Source organism: Notamacropus eugenii, chromosome 4, assembly GCF_028372415.1.
Source record: "Notamacropus eugenii isolate mMacEug1 chromosome 4, mMacEug1.pri_v2, whole genome shotgun sequence".
Taxonomy (NCBI): Eukaryota; Metazoa; Chordata; class Mammalia; order Diprotodontia; family Macropodidae; genus Notamacropus; species Notamacropus eugenii.
Window position 1 is genome coordinate 368,613,191 of NC_092875.1, and position 27,367 is coordinate 368,640,557.

The following is a 27,367-nucleotide window of genomic DNA, read 5'->3' on the forward strand; positions in this document are numbered from 1 at the left end:
AAAGAAAATAGCAGAGGTTGGGGTACATACTTAACTTTCTGATTTTTAACTCTTGGTAAGCTACCATGCTCTCTTAGGAAGATTTTAGCAATGATTTGTGTGATTCGATTTGGCATTTTCTACATTCCATGAACCGCCGGAATTAAGATTTTGCTTGAAGACAATTACACCTATTTTCTGAAGTGAAGATTTCTTTGCAGAATAAAAATTAGAACATGTTTTCCACACAGCACATACAGCATTAGTGAAGGTCTGAAAAAAGAAGTCATTAGCTTCCAATGTTCAAAGGCTTTGCAATCATAATACTCTCACTTGTTTTGAGATAAGCTATAGAAATGAAAACTCTGTAAGCAAAAAAGTTTGAAATGCTTCCTGGAGGATGCTCTGGTTTAATCAAACTACACAGTTCAGTTTTACCTCAGCACCAGCAGAGATAGACATACCAACTTTATGGAAAGGTGAAAAGTCCAATTCACTTCATAGAAATCATGTCTCAAAACTGCCATAGATGGCACATGGGGAATTCCACCACACCATGATGTAAAAAGCTGTTGTTTTAGAAGTTAAACTAAGACTGGATTTGATAAGTCTTCTTGAAAGTCTTTCAATCACTTCTTTCATTGTATATACTGCTGTCTGATACACAGTTATCTAAAAGCATAAGCCAACTGCCAAACTAATACACATTATTGAACACAGTGATCACTCGAGCATCTCATTCTGTACATATAAAGCCTTTAAATTTAGAATTTGACAGAGATGACATTTGAAAACTGAATCAGTATAATGACAGGTAAAAATGGTGGGGTGAATAGTGCAACAGCAGTTGAAGAGGTCTTATCACACTGTCAGACATCAAGATTCTCAGACAAATCAGAAGTTCTGAAGTGATGAGAATGCACTGAACGCTACCTCTAACACAGTCCAACAGTCACTCAGAACCTCACTTGAGCCCTATAGTGCATCTGCTTTGTGGCGTTGTTGCTCATCCCTGTCTTTAACATCCATTTGGATTTCATCCTCTGGACATACTGCATGTCACGCTCCCGCAGAAGAGAGGCTCCTGTGGGTAAGAAAACACAAGCCAAACAATAAGTATTTCCAGTTACAAAGAAAAAAACGGTTTTATGCAAAATCCAGTTCTTACGGTGCTGTAAAAGCAGTCATATTAAAAGATTCAAAGAAGGCATACACAGTGCCTAGCAAAAGGAGCATTTCCTCATGAGGAGGATAGGAAATCAGTCTTTGCTATAAACAAGTGGCTTTATAGCTTACAAGTATCAGCAGAAGAGGAAAACTGCATGTACATAAACAGTATGATATTTTGAACCTGACTGTAAGTGCCCTGAGCTTTCTAAGCAATCAAAAGGTCACTCTCCACTTAGCCTTCTCACTTACTTGAAATTCTCACTCAATAGCTAAAGATAACTAATTTTGCAAAGTAGGTAAATCAGCAGAATAATTTTTTAAGAATTTCAATTTGACAGGTTTTCTAAGCTGGGCAACTTCTGTTTGTTGACTTTGTCCTCCTGGACTGACAGAAAAATCTCTTCAAGAATAACTGTAAAAACAAGAGGGGACTTTATCATATGCCCCTCAAAAGCAGGATCCACAACTTCTTTTTAATCACATGTGAGCATATGATGGTATCATTAACAAATTTAAAGGCTATTTGTGCATTTCCATAAAATGGAAGAAGTTCCAGGCACCTTAAAGTTTATCCGGTGCTTTAAACTTACTCTCTAATTTAGAGTGTCTCATCATTTGAGACATCTCTAGGAAAGCCACAACACACTGGAAAGCCCCATTTTCTGTCAGAAAATGAGGTTTAAAAAGAAGTAGTAAAGCAAATTTCAATCTGTTGCTAAAATGGCAGTTAGCAAGCACTTTATACATTAACCAAAGTGTGATACATTCCAATATCCCCAGACATGAATATGCTACACCAAATACATACTATGTAGGACACACACAAAAAAAACAAACAAAAAGAATCACCACTCCATTCAGTAAAGCTGTAGGTACGCCAGATGACAGAACGGTGCCCCCAATTTTTGAATGTGCACACTTTCCATTAGTAAAGAAAATTTTCAGCATGTGTCCCCAATAACTGTAATCCACTTATTTATAAATTATATACATATACTACTATATTAATAATCTCATACATTCTGAAGCACAATGTGCTTTTTAAAAAAAGATGAAATATTTGATTGTAAGAGTCAAAAGAATAAATAGGGAAACTGGGGTTTAATGAGTTGACAAGAAACATGGTCAGATCTGTGCCTTAGCAAAATTACTTTGGCAACAGTAGAAGACAGACTGGAAGACGCATAGATCTGACACAGGAAAACTAGGTTATTGCAACAATACAGGCAAGAGGTGATAAGGACTTAAATACCTAGCATTTTATGGTGCTTTTAGGTTTGCAAAGCCATATATACGTATGTGTGTGTGCATACACATATATACATACATATGTGTATGTCTATACTTTCATGTGTGTGTGTGTATACAAACTCATTTGTCCTTATAGCAAGGCTGTGAGATAAATGGTATTTTTATTCCCATTTTATAGATGAGGAAATAGAGAGGGAGGTTAAGTGACTTGCCCAAGATCACACAGCTAGTAAATATTTGAGGCATGATTAGAACTCAGATCTTCATGACTCCAAGTCTTGCACCATATCCATTACACCACATAGCTACCTAGACTGAATGAGGTTGGTGGCTGTGAAATGGAGAGGAGACCCATGAAAAAGACATCATGGGAGTGGAAATGATTTGAAAACTAACCAGATATATGCTGAAAAGGAAGCAGTTGAGGAAAATTTTTAACCTGGGTATCTAGTTCAAAGGATGGCAATGCCCAGAAATAGGCAAATTTGTAAGAGTAAGGCTTGAGAAGGAGGGAAAGATAATGTAATGGGTCTGTGAGGCAAATCACAGTCCATTCATACCTGCACACACTATGCAACTCACTGCTGCAACCAAAATGATAGGAAATGAGCAAGGATCTTGCTGGACCCTTGCTGGGGTATCTGCTGCAGGGGGACACCGGAATTCTGGGAAGGAAGGAGGGGAGGGAGGGTGGCCTGCATGGGGAATTTTACCTGCATGGCTATTGCTGCAGGTGCTCTGGTTAGATTACAGTATAACAATTCTAAGGGAAGTTTGTACAGTCATAGAAAGCTAGAGATCCGAAGAGTATTAGTGATCACTGATGAAGAGAGTTATGGTTGTGTTAGAGGTAAGTCCAAGTGGAAGGTGGGATATGACACACTTTTCTCCCTCTGGCTAATTACACATTCCTGGGGTTATGCCTCAGACCCCAGTGGGTTTACCTAAAAGAACACCGTGATAAAGAGGCTTCTTTCTCAAATCTTTGAGAACAATGTATGTGGCTCTCACTGATCTAGTTTAGACTTGTTAAATTCTTATAATTATGTTACTATCTTTACATTTTAGTTAGCTCTGCTCTAGATGTTATTGCTACTTGGTGAACATATATTTGGGGGGAAGGGAGTAAGTATTTCTATAGTACTTACTATGTACCAGACACTATGCTAATAAGCACATTACAATTACCATCTCATTCGATCTTCACAACAACCCTGAGAGGTAGGTGCTATTATTATATCCATTTTACAGATAAGGAAGCTAACGCAAACAGAGGTTAAGTGACTTGCCCAGGACCACACAGCTAGTAAATGTCTGAGGCCCAATTTGAACTCAGGATCTTCCTGACTCCAGGCCCAGAGACATTTAACAATACTGTTTAATTAGCAAAGACCCTTTAAGCGTAAAATAGTTTCATATCTGTAACTCTTGACAGTACCCATTATCCCATTCACACTCAAGGTTATAATATTTAAGACTGTTTTCCACAAAAACTGTTACATCTTTCAACTTTAAAACCAGCACTAGAGTCCCTGGAGTTTTGCCTTTACCAATCTGATCCCAGTTTACTCTCATAGGCTACTACTTTCCCTGAATGCACTTTTTATTGTTATTCTCTAAGCAAGTAGATAGACACAGTGGTTAAAGCCGTGATCTTGGAGTCAGGGAGACCTGAGTAAAAATCTTGCCTCAGATATTTACTAGCTGTGTGTCCCAGAGTAAGCCACTTAATATCTCTCAGACCCGTTTCCTCATCTGTAAAATGGTAACAATAAGAACATCTACCCAATTAGAGTTTTTGGCAGGATGAGGAAAAAAACGTGTAAAGTGCTTTGCAAACCTGAAAGCACTATATAAATGCTAGCTATCATCATCATCAACATCATCATATCCCTTTTTTCTTAATCCTTCCCTTGCCCATTTTCAGAAGTTACATATCACATCTTCTATTTGAAAGCCATTCACTTATAGTATAAAATCTAAGAAATGTCCTTTCTCTTTCCTACTCTTTTCCCCTTCTAGGGTGATCTAGGATTGATCTGTTGATTTTGCACATAAATGTCATTTTCTCAATGATTCAACCAAGGTGAAACTTCTAAAACAATGGTTTTGTCTTCTTATTTATTTAGTCTAGGTGTGTGATGCTGGATTATTAAACACCACCTCCCCACTTTGACTCCCCCTTTCCAATAATGACATCCTCTCTTAGCTTGAGATATTAAAATCCCATTCCTATGGATATTAATTAAGGAGGTCACATAGTAAAAGAAGCTTTGGATCCAGAACCAGGGCACAAGGGATGAGTCCCTGAAGACAGAGAATCTACCCAGCCCTCTGGATCTCAGTCCTCCAATTCTTAAAATGCAGGGACTGAACTAGAAGATCCCAAGGTCTTCTTCCTGATTCTTTTTAATCTCCAGGGGGATTTCCCTTTTAGGGGATGGCACAAAATGTCTTCTTAAAGATCTACAAATTCAGACAGCTAAAAGAAAACCACCTTCTCCTCCTTTATAAAGACCAGAGATGAATATGACTCTGGATGTCCCTTATCATTCCTATCTGACTGTGAATGACCTTCCAAGGGTATTTCATGAAATAATAACTTTATTATTTTTTCTAATTTCTCTTCTAGTATACTTTTTTTGAGCTCCCATTGTAAGCTTTCCTCATAAACACTCATGCTGTTGTTCTATCAGTCAATATAAATCAATGTAAACACTGATTTAGTACTTGGCCTTTTCACGCTAAATGACCTTGTTTAACTTTTCAAACATTTCTTTTGATTAATGAATTACTTGCCAAATGTCCTGTCTAGTTTATTTAGTGGGATGATGAATATATTTTCCCTTTGCTGAAAATCCATTTTCTTCATTGATAGTTAAAGCTTAGTTTTACAGGATTTGTTACAGTATGCTGAGCAAGCCAATTTCATTTATATTCTGTATTATCATACTCTACCCTTCTTTCATTACTCATAGACAAAGAATAACTTAGAAGATTTAGCATGGTACCCGAAAGGCCTTCTTCTGGGTACTTGCAAGACTGGTTGTTTACTGAATTTTTAGAGTTTGACCCACAATCTTTCTGAGTGAGTTGTACGTGGGGCTTACAATCTTTTAGCAATGCTATTAATTGTCACTTCAGGATTTCCTCTATCATAGTATAGTATGGCTTTTTATTTCATATTTTCCTAGGAGACCAATAATTCTGTCCTCAAAGTAAGTTGCTTTGGCTTTGCAGAGATCTTAGGTGTTCTTTCAATCTTTTAGATTTATTCTGAGATTATACTGAGGTCAATCATTTTTCGAAGTCTATTATTTTAGCAAGATTTTCTACTTGTTCTCAACTATCCTAATCTTTTAAAGACTTCTTAATTTTCTTTGTTGCTTCTACACTAAGTCTTATTTTGCAGGATAAAATTTTTTGCATGCGTGTGTGTGTATAGATTTGGTTATAAAGCATGACAGAACATGTGTTCTATTATTTCTGGGGGTCCCTTGATGCTACAGCATTAATACCTTTTTGGGTCTTAGCATTGCTTTTCAAAATCAAAAACAAAATTCTGTAGTATAGATTCACTGTCCTGGGGACTATCTTCGGTTGTTTATTCAATTTTTTCAGCCCTCCACCACCCCACACCCCAGACCAATTTTCCCTGAGACTAGTTTTCTTTCCAGCACTTGTTTTGTTTTTGTTCTTTCATTTAATTTGCTACGTTACTTTCTGTTTCAAAGTTGGAAAGGGGTGTTTAGTAAGCCATCTTGCTAGACATTATTCATATGCTTTGGAATAAGATTAACCAATAATTCTATTTATGATTCATAAAACTTTTTGTATGTATATTATATCACAGATCCTCACAGGAACCCCAGCAAACTGGTGTTACAATTAGTTATCCCCATTTTACAAATGAAGAAACTTAAGGTTCAGAGTTTCAGTGATTCACCCACAGCTGCACAGCTGGTAAATGGCAAAGTTAGGACTTAATCTGGGTCCTCTGACCTCCAATCTGGCATTCTTTTCCACAGTCACTTACTCTATCAATAGAAAAGAATGAGGTGGCTAACAAAACTGCCTTACTCTGTGTTTCAATCTGAATCAATTTCACAGATGGAAACAAGGTTGGAGGCACTTCTTACCAGACTTTCTAAATTAAAAGACTCTACCCTGAGGACAGAGATTAGAGTTTTAAAATTCAGTAGCTGCTATTCAGTTTGTTACTACCAAGAAATAGAGTACGGGACCTCTGGAACTGAGATTCTTCTATAAACAAAACTCATTTTACCTCCACTGTGCTAAATAAAGTTTTCTCTATCATAACCTGTCTCTTCAGTAATATGGATATAAAGGAAATGCCACTCATTCAGATATTTACACTCACTCAGATATATGATCTGAGTTATTTCTTCAAAGCATGATGTGTTGACACTAAGAATTCCAGTTTCTTACCTGAGTCTCCTTGCAATCAATAATCCACACTTAGGAGACAGCTAGCTAGGATTAAAGGTACAGTGTGGTCTGTCTATAGAACCATTTTTGCCCTGTGCAAAGAAAGTACATGGAGGACAGCTAATAACAGTCTCTACAGGACACAAAGCAATATACTGCACCGAAATATATTAAATATTTGGACATACACAGAAGAGAATTTTCCATAATGTCTGTCTGGTACCAAAAATCCACTATGAAACACTAGAGTCAAGCCTTCTTCCTATCCTTAATCCTATAAGGGCTGAGGTTGAATTTTTCCCCAAAATAAAACATTCTTTGCTGGCCTGTAATATACCTGGCCTAAAATGGATGCTGCTGATGCTGAGAAGACAAATTTTTCCAAAGGAAACTGTAGCGTCATATCACAAAAAGAATTAACCTCTTCCCAGAAATAAAAGTCCTTTCCAAGTTTTTCAGCTTACAATATACTACATACCTGTGCTCCCAGTCCAGCCCAGCGCTCTGTATTGCTGGAGCACCTTGCCCACTGCTTTCTTATTTTTGGCGGTAGTAATAGCTCTTGACAAACCAAACCGTTGTTTGTAGTACCTCATCAAGGAGCGATGGCCAACTCTGGCACCTGTTGATTAAAAAGAAGACTTCATAATCCCAGAGTTGTAGGCAACAAAAACAGTCTCTTGGAGTGACATAGCAGAAAGCCATGGAGCAAAGATCAGACAAGTCAGGCTTTGAAGCCTATATGAGCGGAAAAGGGATAGAGTTCTACCTGCTTAACAAAGGTCTCGAGACACAAGCACACAAAATAAAAATAGGATCTCAGCCAAAGAATGGATAAGATGTTTTTGTAAATAATAGTAAACAATATATACCCCAAACCTACTACCAGAAGCCACTGAATAAGTGAGAAAAATAGCAGCTGGTAATGTATGATACCTATTCCAAAAAACTCCCACAGTCATTAACCAATTAAACCTAATGAAATCCCAAGGAAATGAGAAAAAGGCAGGTAGATTACTGCCTTATTTTAAAAATGGAAAAAGAAGCATAAAGAAAACATTCAGCTAGTTACTAGGGCTATAGTCATTGTCAAAGATGGAATATCAACTCCTTTGCTTTTTCCTCTCATTTTCTCTAACCCTTACTAAATAATAGAAAGACTGAACTAGATAAAGAAAGATGACTAGTACTGTGGAATTCTGTCACTTTCACTACACACTGTACTTGCTTTAAAAAAAAAACCTATTCAAATTGTGGAAATATCACAATTCCAAAAATTGGTTTTCCAAGATAAATTTCCAAAGACGAATTCAGAGATAAACTTATTCAAACACAGGAAGAAGTCATAGAATACACAAAATGACAACCATACGGCAAGTGTAGCTGAGATGGAGAGGTTGGGGGGAAGAAGAACCACCCATTGACTAAAGTCAGAAGACCTGAGTTCAAATCCTACTAACATGAAACTTAGTTTCAATATGACCTTGAGCAAATCACTTACCCACCCTGGGCCTAAATTTCTTCATCCCTTAAATGAGATGTTATGATGGCTTAGACTCTTCTCAGCTCTAGAACTGCAAATCCAAAAAAGTCCTAAATATGTGCAGGCACTCAAATTATTCTGACAGGCCAAGTAACATGGAATCCAACAGTAAGCCCTACAAATTATAAGTAAGATATCTAAGGAATAAGGGTAGTGCTTACACCACTTGCTCACATAATGTTGTACTTACTCTACTGAGAATCTAAAATGTGGATATTTGTTGAAGAAATCATGTTGAAACAACTTAAAACCAGTTAAATATAAGAAAACATTTGATATACCAATTTAAAGTAACCATGTACAATGGGAAGAACTATGAAAAACAACTTGCTTACCACAGAAATATGGACAAATAGTGCATGGTGACTGTTTCTGTGAATCATTCATGTTGCTGGACTAGATTATAAGCTCCTAGAAGGCAGGGATTAGTTTGCTTTTGCCACATAGTAGGTGTTTAATAGATTTCTGAAGGCAATGTTTACATTAGCCCTTTGAGCACACAATATATTGGCTTGAAGATAGATGCTCAAATGTTAGACTAAGATATTTATTTTAAAAAAAATCTCATCACTGAACTCTTAACCCCAACACAGAGCAGACTTTTAGTCTTTTGATGACAATAAGCAGGGAAGTATGATTCACTGAGATATAGCTACAGAGGCAAGAAAAGAGTTAAACAGCAAAGCCGTAAGATCTTAAGATATAATTGAGTGATATGAAATGAAGCCTGAAGAAGGCTCTAGCAGGAAATCCCAGGGCTGCATGCTGTGGTTTTTCATTTCCGATATTCTGTCAGGATGTACTGAGTTTGCTCAGGTGATTATATCAGATCATTAAACAGTGAATCACTAGTATAGTGAATCAACATATTTCTACTCCTTCAATATTCCAACTTTATATTTAAAAGTAATTTATTAAAATGTATTTAATTTATTAAAAAGCTTCACAAACACGCTTTCATCCCTCTGGACCAATGCCTTAAAATGCCTATTTTCACTCTTATTGGCTAGAGATTTTTGATGTGACAAGAAAGAAACAGAACAAGATTTCATGACCATTCAGTCCTATACTATTGCTATTGGGTTGGGCCTTTTAAAGTCCTAAAACCTAAACTGTTCAAGGCATAATGTTCAAAAAGCAAATGGCACAGCTTTCAGAGCCTGATCAAAACTCTTCCATCTCCTTCACATCTTTATTCAATCAGTTGTCAATTCTAGCTCCTCCACATATCTCAGATCCATCCCTTTCTCTTCACTCGTAAAATTCTCATCACTTCTCATGTCATCCATCCATATAACTTCTAAATTGATATTCCTATAACATACATATGCAACTGGATATAGAAATCTCTCTTACCCTACAGGAAAGTTGCAGGGGAGAGGTAGGAGGGAGGGTGACAACAGAGAGAGCAAATTGGGGGAGGGGGTGGGCAGAAGTAAAACACTTTTGAATAGGGGAAGGGTGGGGGGATAGAATGTGGGGAAATATCAACAGTAACCATGTAAAAAAAATTTTGAAGTTTCTCTGATAAAAGTCTCATTTCTAAAACATACAGAGAATTGAGTCAAATTTATAAAAATAAGAGCCATTCCTCAAGAGAAAAATGATCAAAAGATATAATCAGTTTCAGAAGATATAATCAATGCTATCTGTAACCATATGAAAAAATATTCTAAAACTACTGGCTGGAGAAATGCAAATTAAAACAATTCTGAGGTACCGCCTCATACCCATTAGATTGTCTAATAGGACAGAATAGGCAAATAGCTAATGTTAGAGGGGATGTGGGGAAAATGAGACATTAATGCACTGTTGGCAGAGTTGTAAACTGAATCAACCATTCTGTGGAGCAATTTGCAACTATGTCCAAAGGGCTATAAAACCAGGCTTACCTTTGACTTAGCAATACCAATACTAGGTCTGCATCTCAAAAAAGATAAAAAAGGAAAAGGATCTATATGTACAAATATATGGCAGCTCTTTTCTGGGGGTAAAGAATAGAAACTGAAGGAATGCCCATCAACTGGGGAATTGCTGAACAAGTTGTGGCATATGATTCTGATGGAATACTACTGTACTATAAGAAATGATGAGCAGGATGCTGCCAGGAAAACCTGGAAAGATTTGCATGGGCTGAAATAAAGTGAAATGTATTGTGTAGAAAGTAACAGCAATATTGAGATGACCAGTTGTGAATGAACTAGCTATTCTCAGCAATACAGCAATTCCAGACAACTCTGAAGATCTTACGATGAAAAGTGCTATCAATCCCCAGAGAAAGAACTGATGGTGTCTGAAAACAGATTAAAGCATACTTTTTTTAACTTTCATTTTTCTTGAGTTTTTTTTTGTCTGTTTTCTTTCACAACGTGACTATTATAGATGTTTTGTATGACTACACATGTATGACTTGTGTCAAATTGCTTGCCTTCTCAATGGGGAAGTGAAAGGGAAGGAGAGAATTTGGAACTTAAGTTTTAAAAACAAGTGCTGAAATTGTTTTTACATGTAACTGTGGAAAAATAAAATACTAAATACCAAAAAAATGAGCAAACAGAAAAAAAGCAAACTGATATTCCTAAATTATTTGACCACGTCACTCTCCTACAAAAAAACCCCCATCACTGATACACTATTACTTCTAATACAAAATACAAACTCCTAAGTCTAGTATTTAACGCCCTATACAAAATAGCTCCTGCTTACCTTTCCAAGTTTATTTCATACTATTCCCTTTCAAATTAGTCTAGTAGCTACTCTCCATACATACTGATTCCTTCTTCATCTGTGCCTTTGCATAGGTGCAAGTTCATTACTAGAATGAACACCTTCTTAGATCTGCATCTTCTAATAAAGTTCTGTTGATGTAATTTATTTTAACATTATAACAAACATTTACAGATTACTCCCACTTTGAGAGGTCTCTTATACCAAAGTAAAACAGTTAAGAGAACTAATAACAGAGTGACCTCATCTCAAAGTACATGTAATATTTTACATATTCGGCATTCCTTTCAACTCTTTATTAAAAAAAAAAAATTACAGAAACCTTTCACCATTGAAAAAAAGGAAAAACAAAATATTTGCAATAAATTTGCATACTCAAGCAAAACATTTCCTCAGTGGCTGCATACAAAATTCTTATCTCATCCTGTACCCTAAATTCATCATCTCTCTACAATGAGTAGTACGTTACATCCAATACAATGGAATCATAAATAGTGATTTTATTGATCACTGTTCTTACAGCTTTCAAAGCTGTTTTTATAGTTCTGTTGTTACTGAAGAAATTGTTCTCTGAGTCCTGCTCATTTCATTCATCAGTTTATAAAAGTCCTCAAAGCTGTTCATTTCTATTCTGATGTTTATAGTATAGATAAATTGTTCTGGTTTTACTTATTTCACTCTGAAACAATTCCCATGTCTATTTAAAAATCATCTTTTCTTCACATTTTATAAAACAATAGTAATTTAATTCATAAACATGGCAACGTCATTGTATCAGAGGATACATGTTCATAAATATATGCACAGGAACACTCACCTACACACCCCTGACAAAGAGGTCGTGGACAATCTACAATCATTAGTAACTACTTCCTAAACAAAATATCCACATAAATTGTGACCCTAATTATAATGCTAATCCATTTCTGAACCTTTCTTTCCTCCCTACCAGCCTAGAAGCTCCTTATGGGCAAGGACCATGCTTTACTTGTCTTCCTTACTATGAGTAGACATTTCACTAGGGTTTACTGAATGACTTAGAAGAAAATATTTGTATATTACAATCATAAAAATGAAACTACTGATATTTTGAATCTGTTAATAATTTCATCTACCTGGTCAATAACCTTAACTCATTAGTGTATACTCTATACCAACTTGCCTTGCTGAAGAAGATGCTAAATTGTAAAACCAAAATCAAAAAACCACCAAACTTTTAGGTTCAAAAGACAGGATTTTACAGATGAACCATTCAAAGTGAAGAGACACAGTGCCATCTGCTGGTTATTCCATGTCAGTGACAGGATGACATTACTCCAAAAGCAGATGAATTCAGCTAAGGAAGAAGACCTACTTCTGGTTCTCAATACTGCTGCAGTTAGGCCCCCTTAAATGAAACCAGGTACTCCTAGACTACTCAAATCAGCCTGCATTAGCAAAGATTCTGATATCCTGAATATATACAAAAACAAGTAAATTCATTCAAGCAGATCCATTTCAACACTGATTACCTATACATTAATAGTCAACTTCATTTGTGTCATCTCTAGGTCACACAGCACAGCAACAAAATGGCCCATAATCAGATCCTTTTATACATCCAACTATCATAGAGGAACTAGGTGAATAAATGAATTCTACATAGAAAGCAAAACAATAATACAAAGGGGAGAACCAGTGGAATATAACAGTCAACTTTCATGCTACATGTACCTGACATCAGTTTTTAAGATCTTAAGGTCTTCACATTAGATAGCTGGTAAAACCACAACGCTTTAGGCTGGCCAGTAGCAATCTCAGACTATTGATAGAATCATTCCCACTGTACATTACTGAATTGTGAGTTTTACGTGGCTTTCTTATTATGAACTGTAAATAATGATAGTTTAAAAGCTTACAGAAAATTCTTTTGAAAAAAGATACATTACTTTACCAAGTAATAATAGAGGATGACAATAAATATATACCAGTGGAATGGCCAAACATAATCTAAAGTAGCTTACTTACTTCCAAGTTTATGAGATAGCAAAAGTCCAAAAGTGAAATTAAAAGGCCTTTCATGGGGACACCACTAAAATGGACAAACTATGAGTGTTCATGAAATGAACCAAAGATAATATAACTTGACAGAAGATACATACAACTGTATTTGTCAAATGCAACAAACAGTGGTTTATTTCCATGCAGTGTTTATGAAGTGACTGAGTTCCAAGAGTGAAATCTAAAAGTACTCTACAAGTGACATTCAAATGAATTCAACCAAAAATGCGTTCATAAAGAAACTGAGTAATGCAGATTTGATTCAGGATCAGGTCATTTCCCTCAGAAATTACAGAAAGGTGAATTTTAGGAAGCCTGGATTTATTGATCAATACTGATTATATGATGAAATGAGGGAAACTGCAACAATCACATTGAATTTTTAAAAAAATTAGCATCTAAGAAACAGTTAAAGTCACAATTGGTGGCTAAAATTATATACTAGAAGTTCCATAGCCTTTATGAGCTAATTTACAACAAATCCCACACTGCAAACACAAGTTCTGAAATGTCTGTTAGAATGTAACAACAAAAAAAACCCAACCCTACACTGGAAGCTACATGTAATTAGATGGAACTGTCACCTTCTGCTGGCAAATTCTTCTCTTGGTAGTGCAGCTAAAGCCACTGAAGACACAGAAAAGGAAATTCTTACCATTAAAGTCCTCGGTACTATTAAACAGAGCATTAGAATTAAATTAGAAACTAATACAATTTTCATCAGTTGAAAAGATATTAAAGAAGCTATGTTACGATTTACTACGGCACTGCACCATAAGGACCAAGAGATTTTTCCATACTGTCTCTATTAGATTGTGAGCCCCTTAAATCTTTCCAAGTTTCTCTGATGAAAGTCTCATTTTCAAGAACTAGGGGGAACTGATTTAAACTTATAAGAGCCATTTCCCAAATAATAAAGGACCAAAGGTATATGAACAGACAGTTCTCAAGGGAAGAAATTCAAGCTACCAATAGCCATATGGAAAAATGCTTCAAATCACTAATAATTTGAGAAATGCAAATTAAAGCAACTCTTGAGGGTCGACCACATACCCATTAGATTGTTGTTGCTGGGTTCGTCCTTCATTTTCGAAGAAGACCATGACATCAGAGAAATGATGACATGAACTTGCACTTGACTTTGTTTTCAGTGAGGGAGGGCTGTGCAAGGTCACTAGCCTAACTTTCTCCTCCTGAGCCATCTGGATCTAGTGACCAGATATTCATCAGGATGACTGGAGACAGCCCAGGATACCTTGGTCTTTTCAGGTATTCACTTAGAGGGAGGTAATGCCTATTGAGTGAATAGGCCTCTTTAAGAAGTAGTAAAGAAATGGCTCCTTTAATGAGCAAAAGAAAAAGAAATAACTAAATCACACTGGAAGGGAAAGAGAAACTGTTGCTATTGATAATCACTCTAAGTCAGCCATTAAGTAGAGCTTGGGCATTGAAAATGAAAAGCATATTCACTAGAGGTCCCTCCATGGACTCTGCCTGAAACTGAGGCCTAGAGTGTCTAACAAACATTGTATGTGCACCCACAAGTGTCCAAGGACAAAAAGTGACAAATCCTTCAGAGGCCTTAGAATTCAAACCTTTTATGTAATTTGAAAGGAAATGAGTCCAAAAAGCTGGATAGCCCAGTATAAGACCACTAACATGTGAGGATTAAAAATGTCAAGGATTTCAAGAGCTTTTGAGCCAGACCCTCTGATGTGACCATAAAAGAAACAGAGGCCTAGGAGAAACAGGGGACCTGTATGTGATCAAAGACAATTTCCTAGGCCTAGAGGTAAGAAGGCCTTAAGACCATTTAGACCACAAACCTCTCCCACGTATCTTCCTGAAACTGAGGCCTAGTGAGCCAAATGACCATAGTATGATCAGCCAGAAGGGTCCAAGGAATAAACGTTTCTAGTCCCTTCAGAGGCTTTAAGAGTCCAAGGACTTCATGTGCCCCATTAGATTGACAAAGCTGAGAAAAAATGAAAATGACAAATTCACTGGAGAGTGTATAAAAACAGATATATTAATGCATCATCAGTGAAACAATGAACTGGTCAAGCCATTCTGGAAAATAACTTTGAACTCTGCCCCAAAAGTGCCTAAAAAAAAGTTAATAAACAGCAATACTTTCACCAGGCCTATGATCAAAAGAGATCAAAGAAAAGGACACATATTTACAAAAATGTAATGGCAAAAAACTGGAAACTGAAGTGCAGCTAACAACTGAAGTACAGCTAACAAATGAAGAATGACTGAACGAATTATGGTGTATGAAAATAATGGGAAGACTATTGCCCTGTAAGAAATGATAAAGGGGATGATTTCAGAGAAATCTGAGAAAATGTTTATGAAATGATGCAGAGTAAAGTGAATAGAACCAAGAGAACAATTTATACGTTAACAAAATTGAAAAGAAACAACTTTAAAACTTAAGAGCTCTGACCAGGCAATTACCAATCACAATTCTGAACAGACTAAGCATGAAATGGCTACCCACCTCCAGAAAGAGAATTGACGGACTCGGTACAGAATGAGATAGATATATTTTTGACATGGCCAACACAGGAATTTACTTTGCCTAGTTTTGCGTATTTGTCAGGAGGGTTTCGTTTTTCTTTTTTAAATGGGGAGGAAGAAAGGAAAGAAAATAGATTTTTGTTCATGAAAATAAAAATTAAGATAAAAAAACAATGTGTTGTTCATTTAGATGACTGTTGTGTATGCCTAGAGTTTAATACAGTGCTTTACACAAAACACAAAGTACACACTTTGCAAATACTTCATTCACTTCTTCATTCCCACCCAGATATTAGTTTGATTCCTAAATACTGAAGAAGAATCTCTCTCACAGATGTCCCCCTACTGAACTCATAATCCACAACTTACACAGAATTAAAAGCTTTCAAAATAGAGAAATCTGGAAGAAAAAGTCAAAATCATGTGGGAACAGAATGAGCTATCACTGGTACATCATCTTTAGTAGTGGTCTGCTACTAGAGTTAACCTGATGATGCTTTCAGTAATTAGCTTATATCCAAATACTTTGACTTAATTACAAAAATAGTCATTTTATCTACCATACAACAGTATGTAGAATAGCAAATATGAAATAACACCTTGATCTGAACCTCATCAAAAAAGATGAGAAAAATGAGAAATGATAATATCTTTCAACCAGTATGAAACAACCACTTTGATTAAGATAGCCCCAAATGGCCTGTGATAGATCCTTTATTATCATATGGTGGGCCAAAGATTTCACCTGAGGGGCAAAGTTATCATAATTATTCTTAGTAGAAGACATATAATTTATTTATTTGTTGACAAATACATTTTAAAAATGTCTTAGTGATAAACCTGTTGATTTAATGAGATGGAGGATTGTACAATGAAAAGTGTCAGATCTGGACTCAAAGGAGATAGATCCAAATTCTGGCCCTGCTGCTTACTCCCTAGGTGACCTTTCCCAAGTCACTAAACCTCTCTAGGCCTCAGCTAACTCAATGAGTAAGTATTGGACTAAAAAGTCACGAAGCTCCTTTTCAGCTTGAAGTCTAGGACTCAATACCAATTTAATAAAAACATAATATATCCTGTCATTATAGCCAATGATCTTCATTCTAAAACACTAAATGCTTTTGTTATAGTTCATAAGATCACTGGGAATGGGTTACCTCAAGTCACATGGATGGCAAATAGCAGAGCCTGTTTCTTACACAGACCTCAATACTCCTTTTCAACCCAATACTCTTTGCATCACAATGCCTCACCACAATTGATAATACACCACATAAGGTACTAGGATCAGGAAAGGCGTAAAAAACCATAGGGGCAAATTTTAAGGGACAGATCATTTCTATGATTGTGGTTTTCATTGTCTAAGCTATTTTAAGATCAGTCCCTAATAAGATTTGAACAATTTTCTCATATTAAATTGTTTGAAATACTCAAACTCATGACTACACTAACAATAGATAAGGTAATCACATACCTTAGAGATTTTCTCCCTTAGAAAGAGCATAAATTTCTCTTTGTACACCAACAAAACAATCTTTTCTTTCTAGAACAGAAGGTGTCTGACCTAAGATCTTATCTTTCAAATACTTTTTAAGATGCAATTTTTCCTACAAACAGTAAAAATACTTAGAAAGCAGACCTGTCTTCAAGAAAGAAATGTGCATCCCAAAAATATATCAACAGTCTTAAGCAATTCCAAACATCTTCTATGTATTTCTAATGTGAACCAGCATTCTTACTATGTATACAGGATAATTTTAAATATTAGATTGAATAGTTTACAGTAAAGAAAATGGTGGCTATTTTTCAAATTACAGTTATGTTTAAAAAAACAACAACCTGTTGTCTAAATTGTTTGGTATCCGCCTTAAACATAGTAGTCAATAAAATGCATGTCCTAATTTTTTTTTTTTAATCTTAAAATTTATTGTTACTCAGTTACTTTTAGTTATATCCATCTCTATCTCTTCATGACCCCATTTGAAGTTTTCTTGGCAAGGATACTAGAGTAGTTTGCCACTTATTTCTCAAGCTCATTTTATATATCAGAAAACAGAGGCAAACAAGGTTAAATGAAACTTGCCTAGAGTCACACAGCTAGTATGTTATCTGGGGGTCACATTAGAACTCAGACAAGATGAATCTTCCTGACTTCCGGCCTGGAATTCTATCCAAAGCCTCATCTCCAAAGCACTAGGAAATAAAAGAACCAGAACCATTTGCCTCCAATTCTGATCACTTTCTATCTCACCATCAAATTGTTTTTACAAAGAGGATCCCTACTTACATCAGCACATGAGAGAGATCACCACCATCACATCACCAGGAACGCCCATTCTGGATGGACTAAGGTAGAAATAAAATGAAGTTTTCCAATTCTTAATGACTTGGGTCAATGATAATAGGGTTTTTCTATATGCTTTCCCTTCTAGCCCTCACTTTACATGCTTCAACACACTGGGATTGAGTCACTGAGTCAGCAGGAAAAGTCCCCTCTATTTCTCCTTCTCCCCCTCTCCACTCCCCATTCCCTGTTTTTCTCCTGACTCAATCATTCAGTCCCAATGCAATGGAAGCAACTGAGGGAGGGGTAGTATCTACAGCTCTCTAAAAGCCCCATATGTTTTAGACTGTTTATATTCACATCAGGAAGAGTACTAGACCTTCCTTAAAAAATAAAAGCTTTCAGAGAATGTGGTGCTTTCTACAATGTTGCATTTGCACCCCTCCCTTCTCTCCCTCTCCCCAAAAAACAATAAAAACAAGATAATGGAGTGCTAGAAAGTCCACTGGGCCACCTAGCTACAAACTATACTCAAGAACATACTGTTTAGAGAACTAGAAATAACAACCAACAAGGTAGTCCTTACTCAGAATTTAAAAAGCACATTCAAACAAACCAAATTATTATGTATGTGTACATATACACATATGTACACATGTGTGTTTGTGTATTCATTCCAGCACTATGCCAGGTGCCAAAGTTAACAAAGACAAGATGCAAAAAGTCCCTGACTTCAAGGAGTCAACATTATATATTGGAGGGAAAAATAGAAAAACTAAATACAAGTTAATTTTAGCGGGAAGTGCACTAGAATCAGGAAAAGTTTCATTAAAAGGTAGCACTTAAGCTAGGTTTCAAGGAAAAAAATTCTAAGTGGCAAAGGTGAAGTGAGAGGGCACTGCAAGCATGGGAAATATCAGTGCAGAGACATGGAGATGGGGGAGAGAATGCGCTATGAGAAACAGCAGGAAGGGTGGTTTCACTGGACTGAACCAGATTGAAAGTTGAAGGAAGGGAATTATGCATAATAATCAGTTCTAGAAAACAAGAAGGCTGAGAAAAACAGAAGAAAAGAAAGGACAGGGCAGAAAATAAAGAACAAATAGAACAGAAATATTAAAGGATTCCCATCAAAAAACACAAAAAAATAAAAGAAATATGAGCTTTTTCTTTTAAAATGAGTCAGGAAATTGAACTACAAGCTTCAGAAGTTAATAAAATAAATGGCTTTTAAAAACAATCACGGTTTTCTTTTTTCCTAAATAAGAAAATCTACTTATGTCTGTTAGATCATCCAATTTGACATTAAGAAATGAAATATGCATTTACCTGAAGGGAGAATCAGCTCCATGGTTTCATCATCATATTCTAAATTCTTTTCTGAAGATAGCTCCTCAGACACGTCAATATCCTCACCTTCCTTGTGATCTGGGTAGCTACTCCTATAACAGGAAAATTTGGAGTTTTTAAAAGTCACACAATTTAGTCTAGTCATCTGTCACAGAAAATAGCAAAAGTACACAACTGTCCAAAGGTAGTCACAATTCTCCAAAGTTTTTGTTTTGATTTTTTTTGGAGGAGGGGATGGTGTGGATGGGGGGGGGAGATGCATCCAATTTACTAGCATGAGAAACAATACGGCAAAATGAATAGAAAGCTGGCCTGAAAACTGAGAAAATGTGAGTACAAGTACTGTCTGACATACTGGCAAGTTGCATAACCTCTTGGTGCTTTCTGCAACTCTCTAAGAAAAGTTGGAGAGAAAGCATTTCCTTTCCTCAGAATTCTCTATATAAAGGAATTCCTAAGTCTATTCTCAATTCTACTCTTTGTTAGGATTACCATGGCAGCATGGTATAGTAGAATAAGCCCAAGATGAGAAGTCAGAGGTCTTGGGTTCAAATTCTGCCTCTATCACTTACAATCTATATGGCCTTGAGTAAATCATTTAAATTCTTGGGACCTGGTTTCTTATCTGTAAAATAAAGAGGTTGGAGTGAATAACCACCAAGATTCCTTTAAATCTATGATTCCATGACCCCCTAGTCAGATCCAATGATCCACTACAGTCAGACAAGGGCATATCAGAACCAGGTTTCTGGGTACATCAGAGGAAATCTGGAGCAAAACAGGGAAGGCAGGAGGCTGAGGATGGAAAGGAGGAAAAATGCTTTAAATAACAAGCAGAAAAAAACAAAAACAAAAAACCAAGCACCAGATCACCACTACCTTCAATGAGAACTCAATTCTTGCTCTTTTTAACTACTTTAGTTTTACTGGCTCTACAGCATATGCCGGATTCAATTCTGGGAAATCATCTGCTGTAATCATGTAAGTATTTAGATATTAATGAAGTCATCAAGGAACTAATACCCTGTCCTTCAGAGAGCAAGAGCTTACACTATATTGAAACTGAATCAACAGTAGGATATGACCATGACACTTAGGAGAAAAAATGTTCTTAATCTTCCAGGGGCAGCCAAACCTTAGCTTATACAACCAGTCTGGCTCAACACCATCACCAGTGCCTTGACCTACTACCAAAGCCATATTCCCTAATTCAATGTATAGCCAATTAAAAAGTATAAGGGAAAAGGATAACAGGAAGTTTTGTAACTTGTTCATAGGTTCAAAGGATCAGAAACTTGGTGCTGGATAAGACTTCAGAAGCCAGTGAGTCCAAATCCCTCGTTTTTCAGATGAGGAAATTGAGTCTGGAGAAACTAAGTGATTTATCCATGGCCCAAATGAGTAGTTAGCATCAAAGGGGGATTCTGAACCTGAGTCCTCTGACTCTGGTGCAGTACCTCCTTTCACAGCAACCCACACCCTTCTTTTCAAGTGAGAGTTCAGGAACCTCCTTGATCAAACAAGTGACCTTCTTTATGCAGAAAACTTTTATAATGCAAGCCTTTTATGACCATCTCAAATTACTTTTAAAAAGCAAGTATCTTGGTTGTAGTAGCAAAACAAAAGACAAAGTGTCTATCCAATGAGGAACAGATGGACAAAACTCTGGTGTTTTGTTTTAAACTTAACAGATTAAAATTGTCACATAAGAAATGATAAATATTAGAAATTCAGAGAAACAATTAAGATATGTATGAACTGATATAGAATGAAGTATACAGAACTAGAACATATGCAATAATGTAAATAGAAACAATAACAAAAGGAAGCTTTCCTCTATTTGTAATGAACAATCTATCTATAAGAACAGATGACAAAACATGCTTCCTTCCTCTACATAAAAAAGACAGATACTATGGATATGGAACGCTGCAAAAGTGGTTGCCCTGCCTTTTTTGGTGTGATTACTTATTTTTCTTTTAAAAGGAAGTATTCACTGGGTTGGGAGGGAGTGAGAGGTGAGAAAGAAGAAGTGACTGTAATGTAAAAACAAAAGGCATCAATCACTTTCAGGTAGCTCTGTTGGGAAATATGTCCTAAATCTTTAAAATTTGCTGATGAAGCTAACATTTTAAACATTTTTGTATATGGCAAAGTCTAAATAAACTTCACAGTGTTAGTACTCAACCCACAAGTTTTTTGACAGTACAATAAAAGAAATGTTCCTTTTATCAGTTGTCTCCACATACCCTCCCCAACCTCATCTCACTCTATCCTCCCTATACACATCAGGAAGAGGACCTGAATAGAGAATACTTCAGCAGCTCAAACTATGTGAAAATTCCAGTTGGAGAAATGGGACTGATGATTACTGCTATATACATTCAGCCTCTTTATTATAACCCCTCCTCATCTATAAAGATACCCTTTGGTCTTCCTCCATCCTCTTTGACAGTATGAGTATTTTCTTACATAGATGCTTCACTCCACTGCCTAAGTATGAGCATTCTATCTAGCTTAGATCTAATCCTCCCAGACCCCTTCTCCCCTTGCCATTTTTTCTTCCAGCCCCTTCAACTGAACCCTATGGAACAAATATTTACTTGTACTATGTGTACAGTCCTGGAGACAGACAAAAAAAAACAATTTTAAAGGCCTCCTCTACACTTCCGCTGCCACTAACTTAGCTCAGGGACAAACTACCTGGCCTGGCTACTGCAATCTCATGGACTAATTTCCTTACCTAAGTAATCTTCTCCCCCCAGGCCTCAGTGATTCACTGTACAAACTAATGGTCAGATATATCTACCAAAACTGCTCTGATTATGTTATTCCTTGCTCAGACACCTTTAACATCTCCCCACTATCTAATGAAAAAAGTACAAATAGCTCAAAATTCAAGGAGCTCTATAATGAGACTCATATTTTTCTATTCTTACTTCCTGTGACTTCTATCCTCCAGTCAAGTTATATTTACCATTTCTAAAATGCACTCTGCTTTCCCATTTCCATATCTTTGTTCATCCTTCAGCCCAGCTGATGATACAGCTTGCTTCATTAAAGTACAATCTAATTTTCCCAGCTGGAAGTATGTTTCTAAAGTATTTTACCGAGTAGAAATTATAAAAAGGTGCATTCAGGCTTGATGGTAAGAAAAACTTCCTAAAAATTAGAACTATTCTGAGTTGCCAAGAATTCATGGATTCCCTAACTTATTTTTTTCTGGTATTATATTTGTGTAAGCATTTTATTTCTCCAACAAAGTTTTAAAATTACTGAGAGCAGGAAACACATTTTTTCTTTGTATCTCCCTCAGACATAAGACCTTCAAAAAAATATAAGATTAGTTTATGATCAAGAGCATGGATTTCCAGGGAAGGCTCTTCCTTTACCTAAAATCATAGAAGTCTGCAAATTCCAGGGCAGCATCTCCCTCTGTGAAGAGTTTACAATGGCTTTTGTCATTCATGTGAGCCTGCACAGCTTCAGTAGAGTAGAAGGATTTCCCTTTCTCATTGCACCACAAACAAATCTTCCCTACACCAACTTTCTCCCCTGGAAATGAAGAAAAAGTTTAGGAGAAAAAGTAAAAAGGACCTTTTGGGGTAAAAGTTTTTGTATTTAACTGCAAGCCTCAAAGATAATAATCATGTTTGTGTTATTCATAAACAACACATATTAAGAAGCTTAGTGATAGACAATTAAGAATCTGTGTGAAACAAGAGCAATAATTTTGATGCATGTAAAAACAGAACATCTTACTTCCCCACCTAAAATGTTCTCCTGTTCAAGGAAAAAATGACTGGACTTACCCAAATATTTAATTAGTCCCCTAAGATCAGAAAGATATTCTATATCAGGGATAAAAAAGCTATGAAACTTTGTCATGTGAGCCACATTCTTCATGAGTGAGCTCGAGTGATGAGAACAAAACAAGCAGTCTGTAACAAGAATAGCTCCAGGAGGTGGGTTTTCTATAACTTCATCAACCTCATCTTGCTCCTCAGCACCTTCAGAGTCCATCTCCTCATCCGAATCAATATCTTCCCAATCTTCAAATCAGAATAAAAATAAAGTCAGTTTTAGAAATGCAGTAATGAAAATCCTAACTATTAGCTCTACTATTCACAAAAGCCATTTAACACAAGGTATGTTTTTTAGGCAGTCAGGCAAATACTCACCTTGGACAATTATTATCTGTGTAGCCTACAGCAAACCTCTAAGCATTTCAGGCAACTCCCCGCATCTTATCTAAGAGATCTGGATCATTCCCTTCCCCACACAGGTCAAAGTACAGTCTTTTGTATATACATACTAAGGCAATTTCCTTTATAAAGGGTTACAATTTTCCTCGTTTACTAGTTGTTATGATATGAGTATGTGTGGTATGAGAAATAACTCAAGATCTCACAGAGAAGTTAACTACATTGTTTTCTATAAAGAAATAATTTATATTGTAAACTTAAGGACAAAGACCATTCATTCATTCTTGACTAATTTACAAATTCAGACTATTAATTCCTTTGCATGCCTGAGAACCTGGCAAAGCAGGTCATTAATAAATACTTAAATTGATCTACAAATGAAAAGCACAGTGCCTTTCTCTATTTTAACAAAGAGAATGATGAGACTATGAGAAAATATTTTTTAAATCTGAGGAGTTCCTCAAAAGAAAGGTACTACTTAAAACAATTAGCACCATACAAATATCAATCCATAAAATATCGTTACAGCAGCTTTCATTTGTACGGTACTTCACATCATTTCATGGATCAATACATTTACAAACTTCACAATCCAAATTTCTCCTCAACCAACACCAGAATATTAGCTTATAAAATCAATGAGGTTACAGGAGAAGGCTCAAATTCCATTTAAATGAATCAGATTTGCAGAAAGAACAATTCTGAATACCTAAATTCACCGACTTTGTTGAAAACAACATTTTTCCTCCGGTACCTTACGGACAATTAAATGGCACAGGCTCAGATCAAACTTGCAACAAATGGGGGAAAAGTTAATTCAAAGTTCAGGTCTTACTGAAGTGATTAACAACTGTATCATGAATAGACCGAAAACACTGCTGTTGAGTCATTTCAGTGTGTCCAACTCTCCCTGACCCCACCTGGGGTTTTCCTGCCAAAGACACTGGAGTGGTTTGCCATTTCCTTCCCCTGCTCATCTTACAGAGGAGGCACTGAGGCAAACAGGGTGAAGTGACCTGCCCAGGGTCTCACAGCTAGTAAAGGTCTGAGGTCGGATCTGAACTTTGGTCCTCCTGACTCCCGGGCCTGGCACTGTACCCACTGTGCCACCCTCATGCCAAAATGCTCAAGTCTACCACACTCGAGCCAACTCAAGAGAAATACTTTGCTTCTTGTGTCACACTCCAGCAGTCTGGTGAAGCCTATGTGCCGCTTTTCATAATAACCTCAAATGTAGAAAACAAGTTACACATTATTACGAGAGAAATAAATCATATACGTCAAGTTGCCAAAATATCCTTTTAAAAACCAGGTTTCTAGACTCCAGGTTAAGCGCTCCTTGCTTTTCCCGTCCTCTACCCCCACCCATGGAAATGCAGCTGAACTCTGCCCACCACACCGCAGGGAAAGGAGCCCCCCAAGCCTGTTAGGAGCGCATTACCGTCGCCTTCCGTGTCCTCGTCCTCCTCCTCACTCCCGCCCTGCTGCCTGGCTAACTTCTTGGCCTGCTGCTCAAACCACTGCAGCCGGGGCGCCTTCTCGGCGGGGTCTCGGTCCTGGGCCTGCGGTCCGCCCGCGGCCACCGGCCGGCTCCCGGACGCTCCCGGGGCCGGGGCTACCTTCCGCGGGGACATGGACGGCTGGGCCCGGATGGCCTGCTGGATGGCCGAGTTCATGGCATCCTTGTCCAGGCCGTCGGGGCCCAGCCCCTTCTCCAGGTTCTTCTCGTTCAGCATCTCCACTTTCCTGCTGACGGCCCGGACCGCCTTCTTCTCCAGGTCCAAGTGCCTGCGGGACTTGAGGTGGTTCTCGTAGGCGTTGAAGGTGGCGAACTTCTTGCTGCAGACCGTGCAGTAGGTGGCGGTTCCCTTGCTCTCCTCCTCGGCCACGGCCCGCTGGGCCAGGACCCGCTCCTGGAAGTTCTCGGCCGTCACCGGGGCCATGTCGGCCACCTTCCGCTTCAGGTTGTAGCGGTGCCAGTCGCTCTTGTAGTGGGCGCGCTGAATGTCCGCGTCCTTGAACGCCACCCGGCAGGTGATGCACGTATACGACGCCATCACGAGGCCCGCCCGAAAGGCTCCGGTGCCACGGGGGTCCGCCCTGCCCGGCCTGCCCACCCACCTCACCGCGCTAAGCCCGGGGAGCCGGCCAGCCGAACTCGCCACAGGCCTCAGGCCGGAACTTCCTGCTTCCGCCGGAAGTCGGGGGATTCGGGTCAGGAAGTCCCGCCTAAGACGGAAGTAGTCACGCCCAGAATGCAGCGGATTGGATGATCTCGGTGGCAGTCAGAGGGCGGTCGGTCCGTCAATCTGTGATGTGCCTGGGAAGCTCTTCTCCTTTCCTGCCCTCGGTTGGTGACTGGTACAGCGACAGAGCGGAATTGACGGAGTCTCTGAACGCTCGGAGAGCCTGCGGACCTTTTCCCACCTGTGCGTGCACAGTCAGCGTAGCATTAGGGCTTGGGCCGGATGAGGAAGAAGCAAGGCCTGGGTCTCGTGCTGGAGGACTGAGCTCTGAGAGCGGAGAAATGGACCGGAAGTGAGGCTGCCGCCCGGTGCCCCCAGTTTATCATCGCTGCTGGGCGTATTTTGTGCGTGTGCCTTAGTTTTATTTTGTTTCGCTGTAATTGTTTTCAGTTGGAAAGCATTTATTTTCTATCTCCTCTCTCCGTGATGAAAAAAAGATAGAAGTACTACCAAACCGTTGCAACAAATGTTACCCAGTCAAGCAAAACAAATTCCACGTGTCCAGAAACGTGTTTCATTTTGCCCATCGCCCCTCCGTCGGAAGGAGCTCTAGTGATAGCACTTTCAAGGCCCCTCCTGAAAGGAAAAGTTCCAAGGCTTTGTTTCTCCTCTCCTCGACCCTAGGAAGTGACTTTATCGTCCCACGTCTCATTCTTCTCATCTGCAAAACGAGTATGATACGATTTATGTTACATAATCTTTCAGAGAAAAATATCGTATTTAAAACGTTAAAAAGGTCTGGTTACCGACTGGACGTGTGATTTCAGTGGTGTATTGTGATTTCAAAAGGGGTTCGGATTCGTCCATTTATGTATGATTAAGGAAATTTACGGTTCAGATTCGCACCTACAATAAGACACATTTGAGAAGAAGAAGCTGGATATTTTATTGATTTACAGAAAAGGCAAATGCATGAACAGTTTAGAGCTACAGCAGAAATAATTAATATAGCCTAATACTAATATAATTATAGCAATATTAATATAGATATAAGAGGAAATAGAAAAACATCACCAATTCGGGGAGCACCAACACCTGAATTTCATCAGCTGGGGAATCCCGGGATACAGCGTTCAGGGTCCGAATTGGGAGCAAAGAGGTCCCAGGCAGAGCGTCCTCTCCATGGGTGAGATTCCGAGGACTTGCACTAAGCAAGGGGAGTTTATAGGGACCTAGACAAAGAAGGCTTTTTGCCAATGGCTCCACACAGTGTTCCAAGCTGGTCAGGCACATGGCGGTGGGAATGCAAGTGTTTGTTCGTCAAGGACATATCATACGGGGGCCACAAGATATAAGCTAATTAATCATATACTGGGAGGACTAGCCAGATCCTCCAAGTATTATCTATGTGTTCTGGGAGTGGCTAGTTCCCAAAACATTAAGGCATGGCCAACTCGCACATGTTATGTTCCTTGAGAGGTCACCAAAAGGACAGAGTGAACTTACTTTATTCAAGGAATATGAAATATTTTTTCAAGTGATTTAGATTAGAAAACTCCTACCCCATGCAGAGTGGCACTTTCCACCCTGCTTTACAGTTTCTGAAGCCCCTTCCTTACCACAGCCACGTGATGTGTGTACTCTAATGATCATTATTCCC

The 27,367-nt window shown here is 37.9% G+C and overlaps 1 protein-coding gene and 1 long non-coding RNA gene across 2 annotated transcripts; both read right to left on the reverse strand.

The window, feature by feature from the left end:
* Positions 1–359: 359 nt before the first annotated feature.
* On the reverse strand, positions 360–25,733 carry ZNF622 (zinc finger protein 622). Its single transcript, XM_072605463.1, has 6 exons — positions 24,963–25,733; positions 23,129–23,368; positions 22,709–22,871; positions 19,296–19,408; positions 7,328–7,471; positions 360–1,063 (listed from the first exon to the last, which is right to left on the reverse strand). Exons 1-6 carry the CDS (start codon positions 25,576–25,578, stop codon positions 936–938), a joined length of 1,404 nt encoding a protein of 467 aa, XP_072461564.1. The 5' UTR covers positions 25,579–25,733; the 3' UTR covers positions 360–935.
* Positions 25,734–25,858: 125 nt separating this feature from the next.
* LOC140501641 (uncharacterized) lies at positions 25,859–26,903 on the reverse strand. Its single transcript, XR_011966280.1, has 3 exons — positions 26,782–26,903; positions 26,514–26,613; positions 25,859–26,428 (listed from the first exon to the last, which is right to left on the reverse strand). It is a non-coding gene; the product is annotated as an uncharacterized lncRNA (long non-coding RNA).
* Positions 26,904–27,367: the final 464 nt, after the last annotated feature.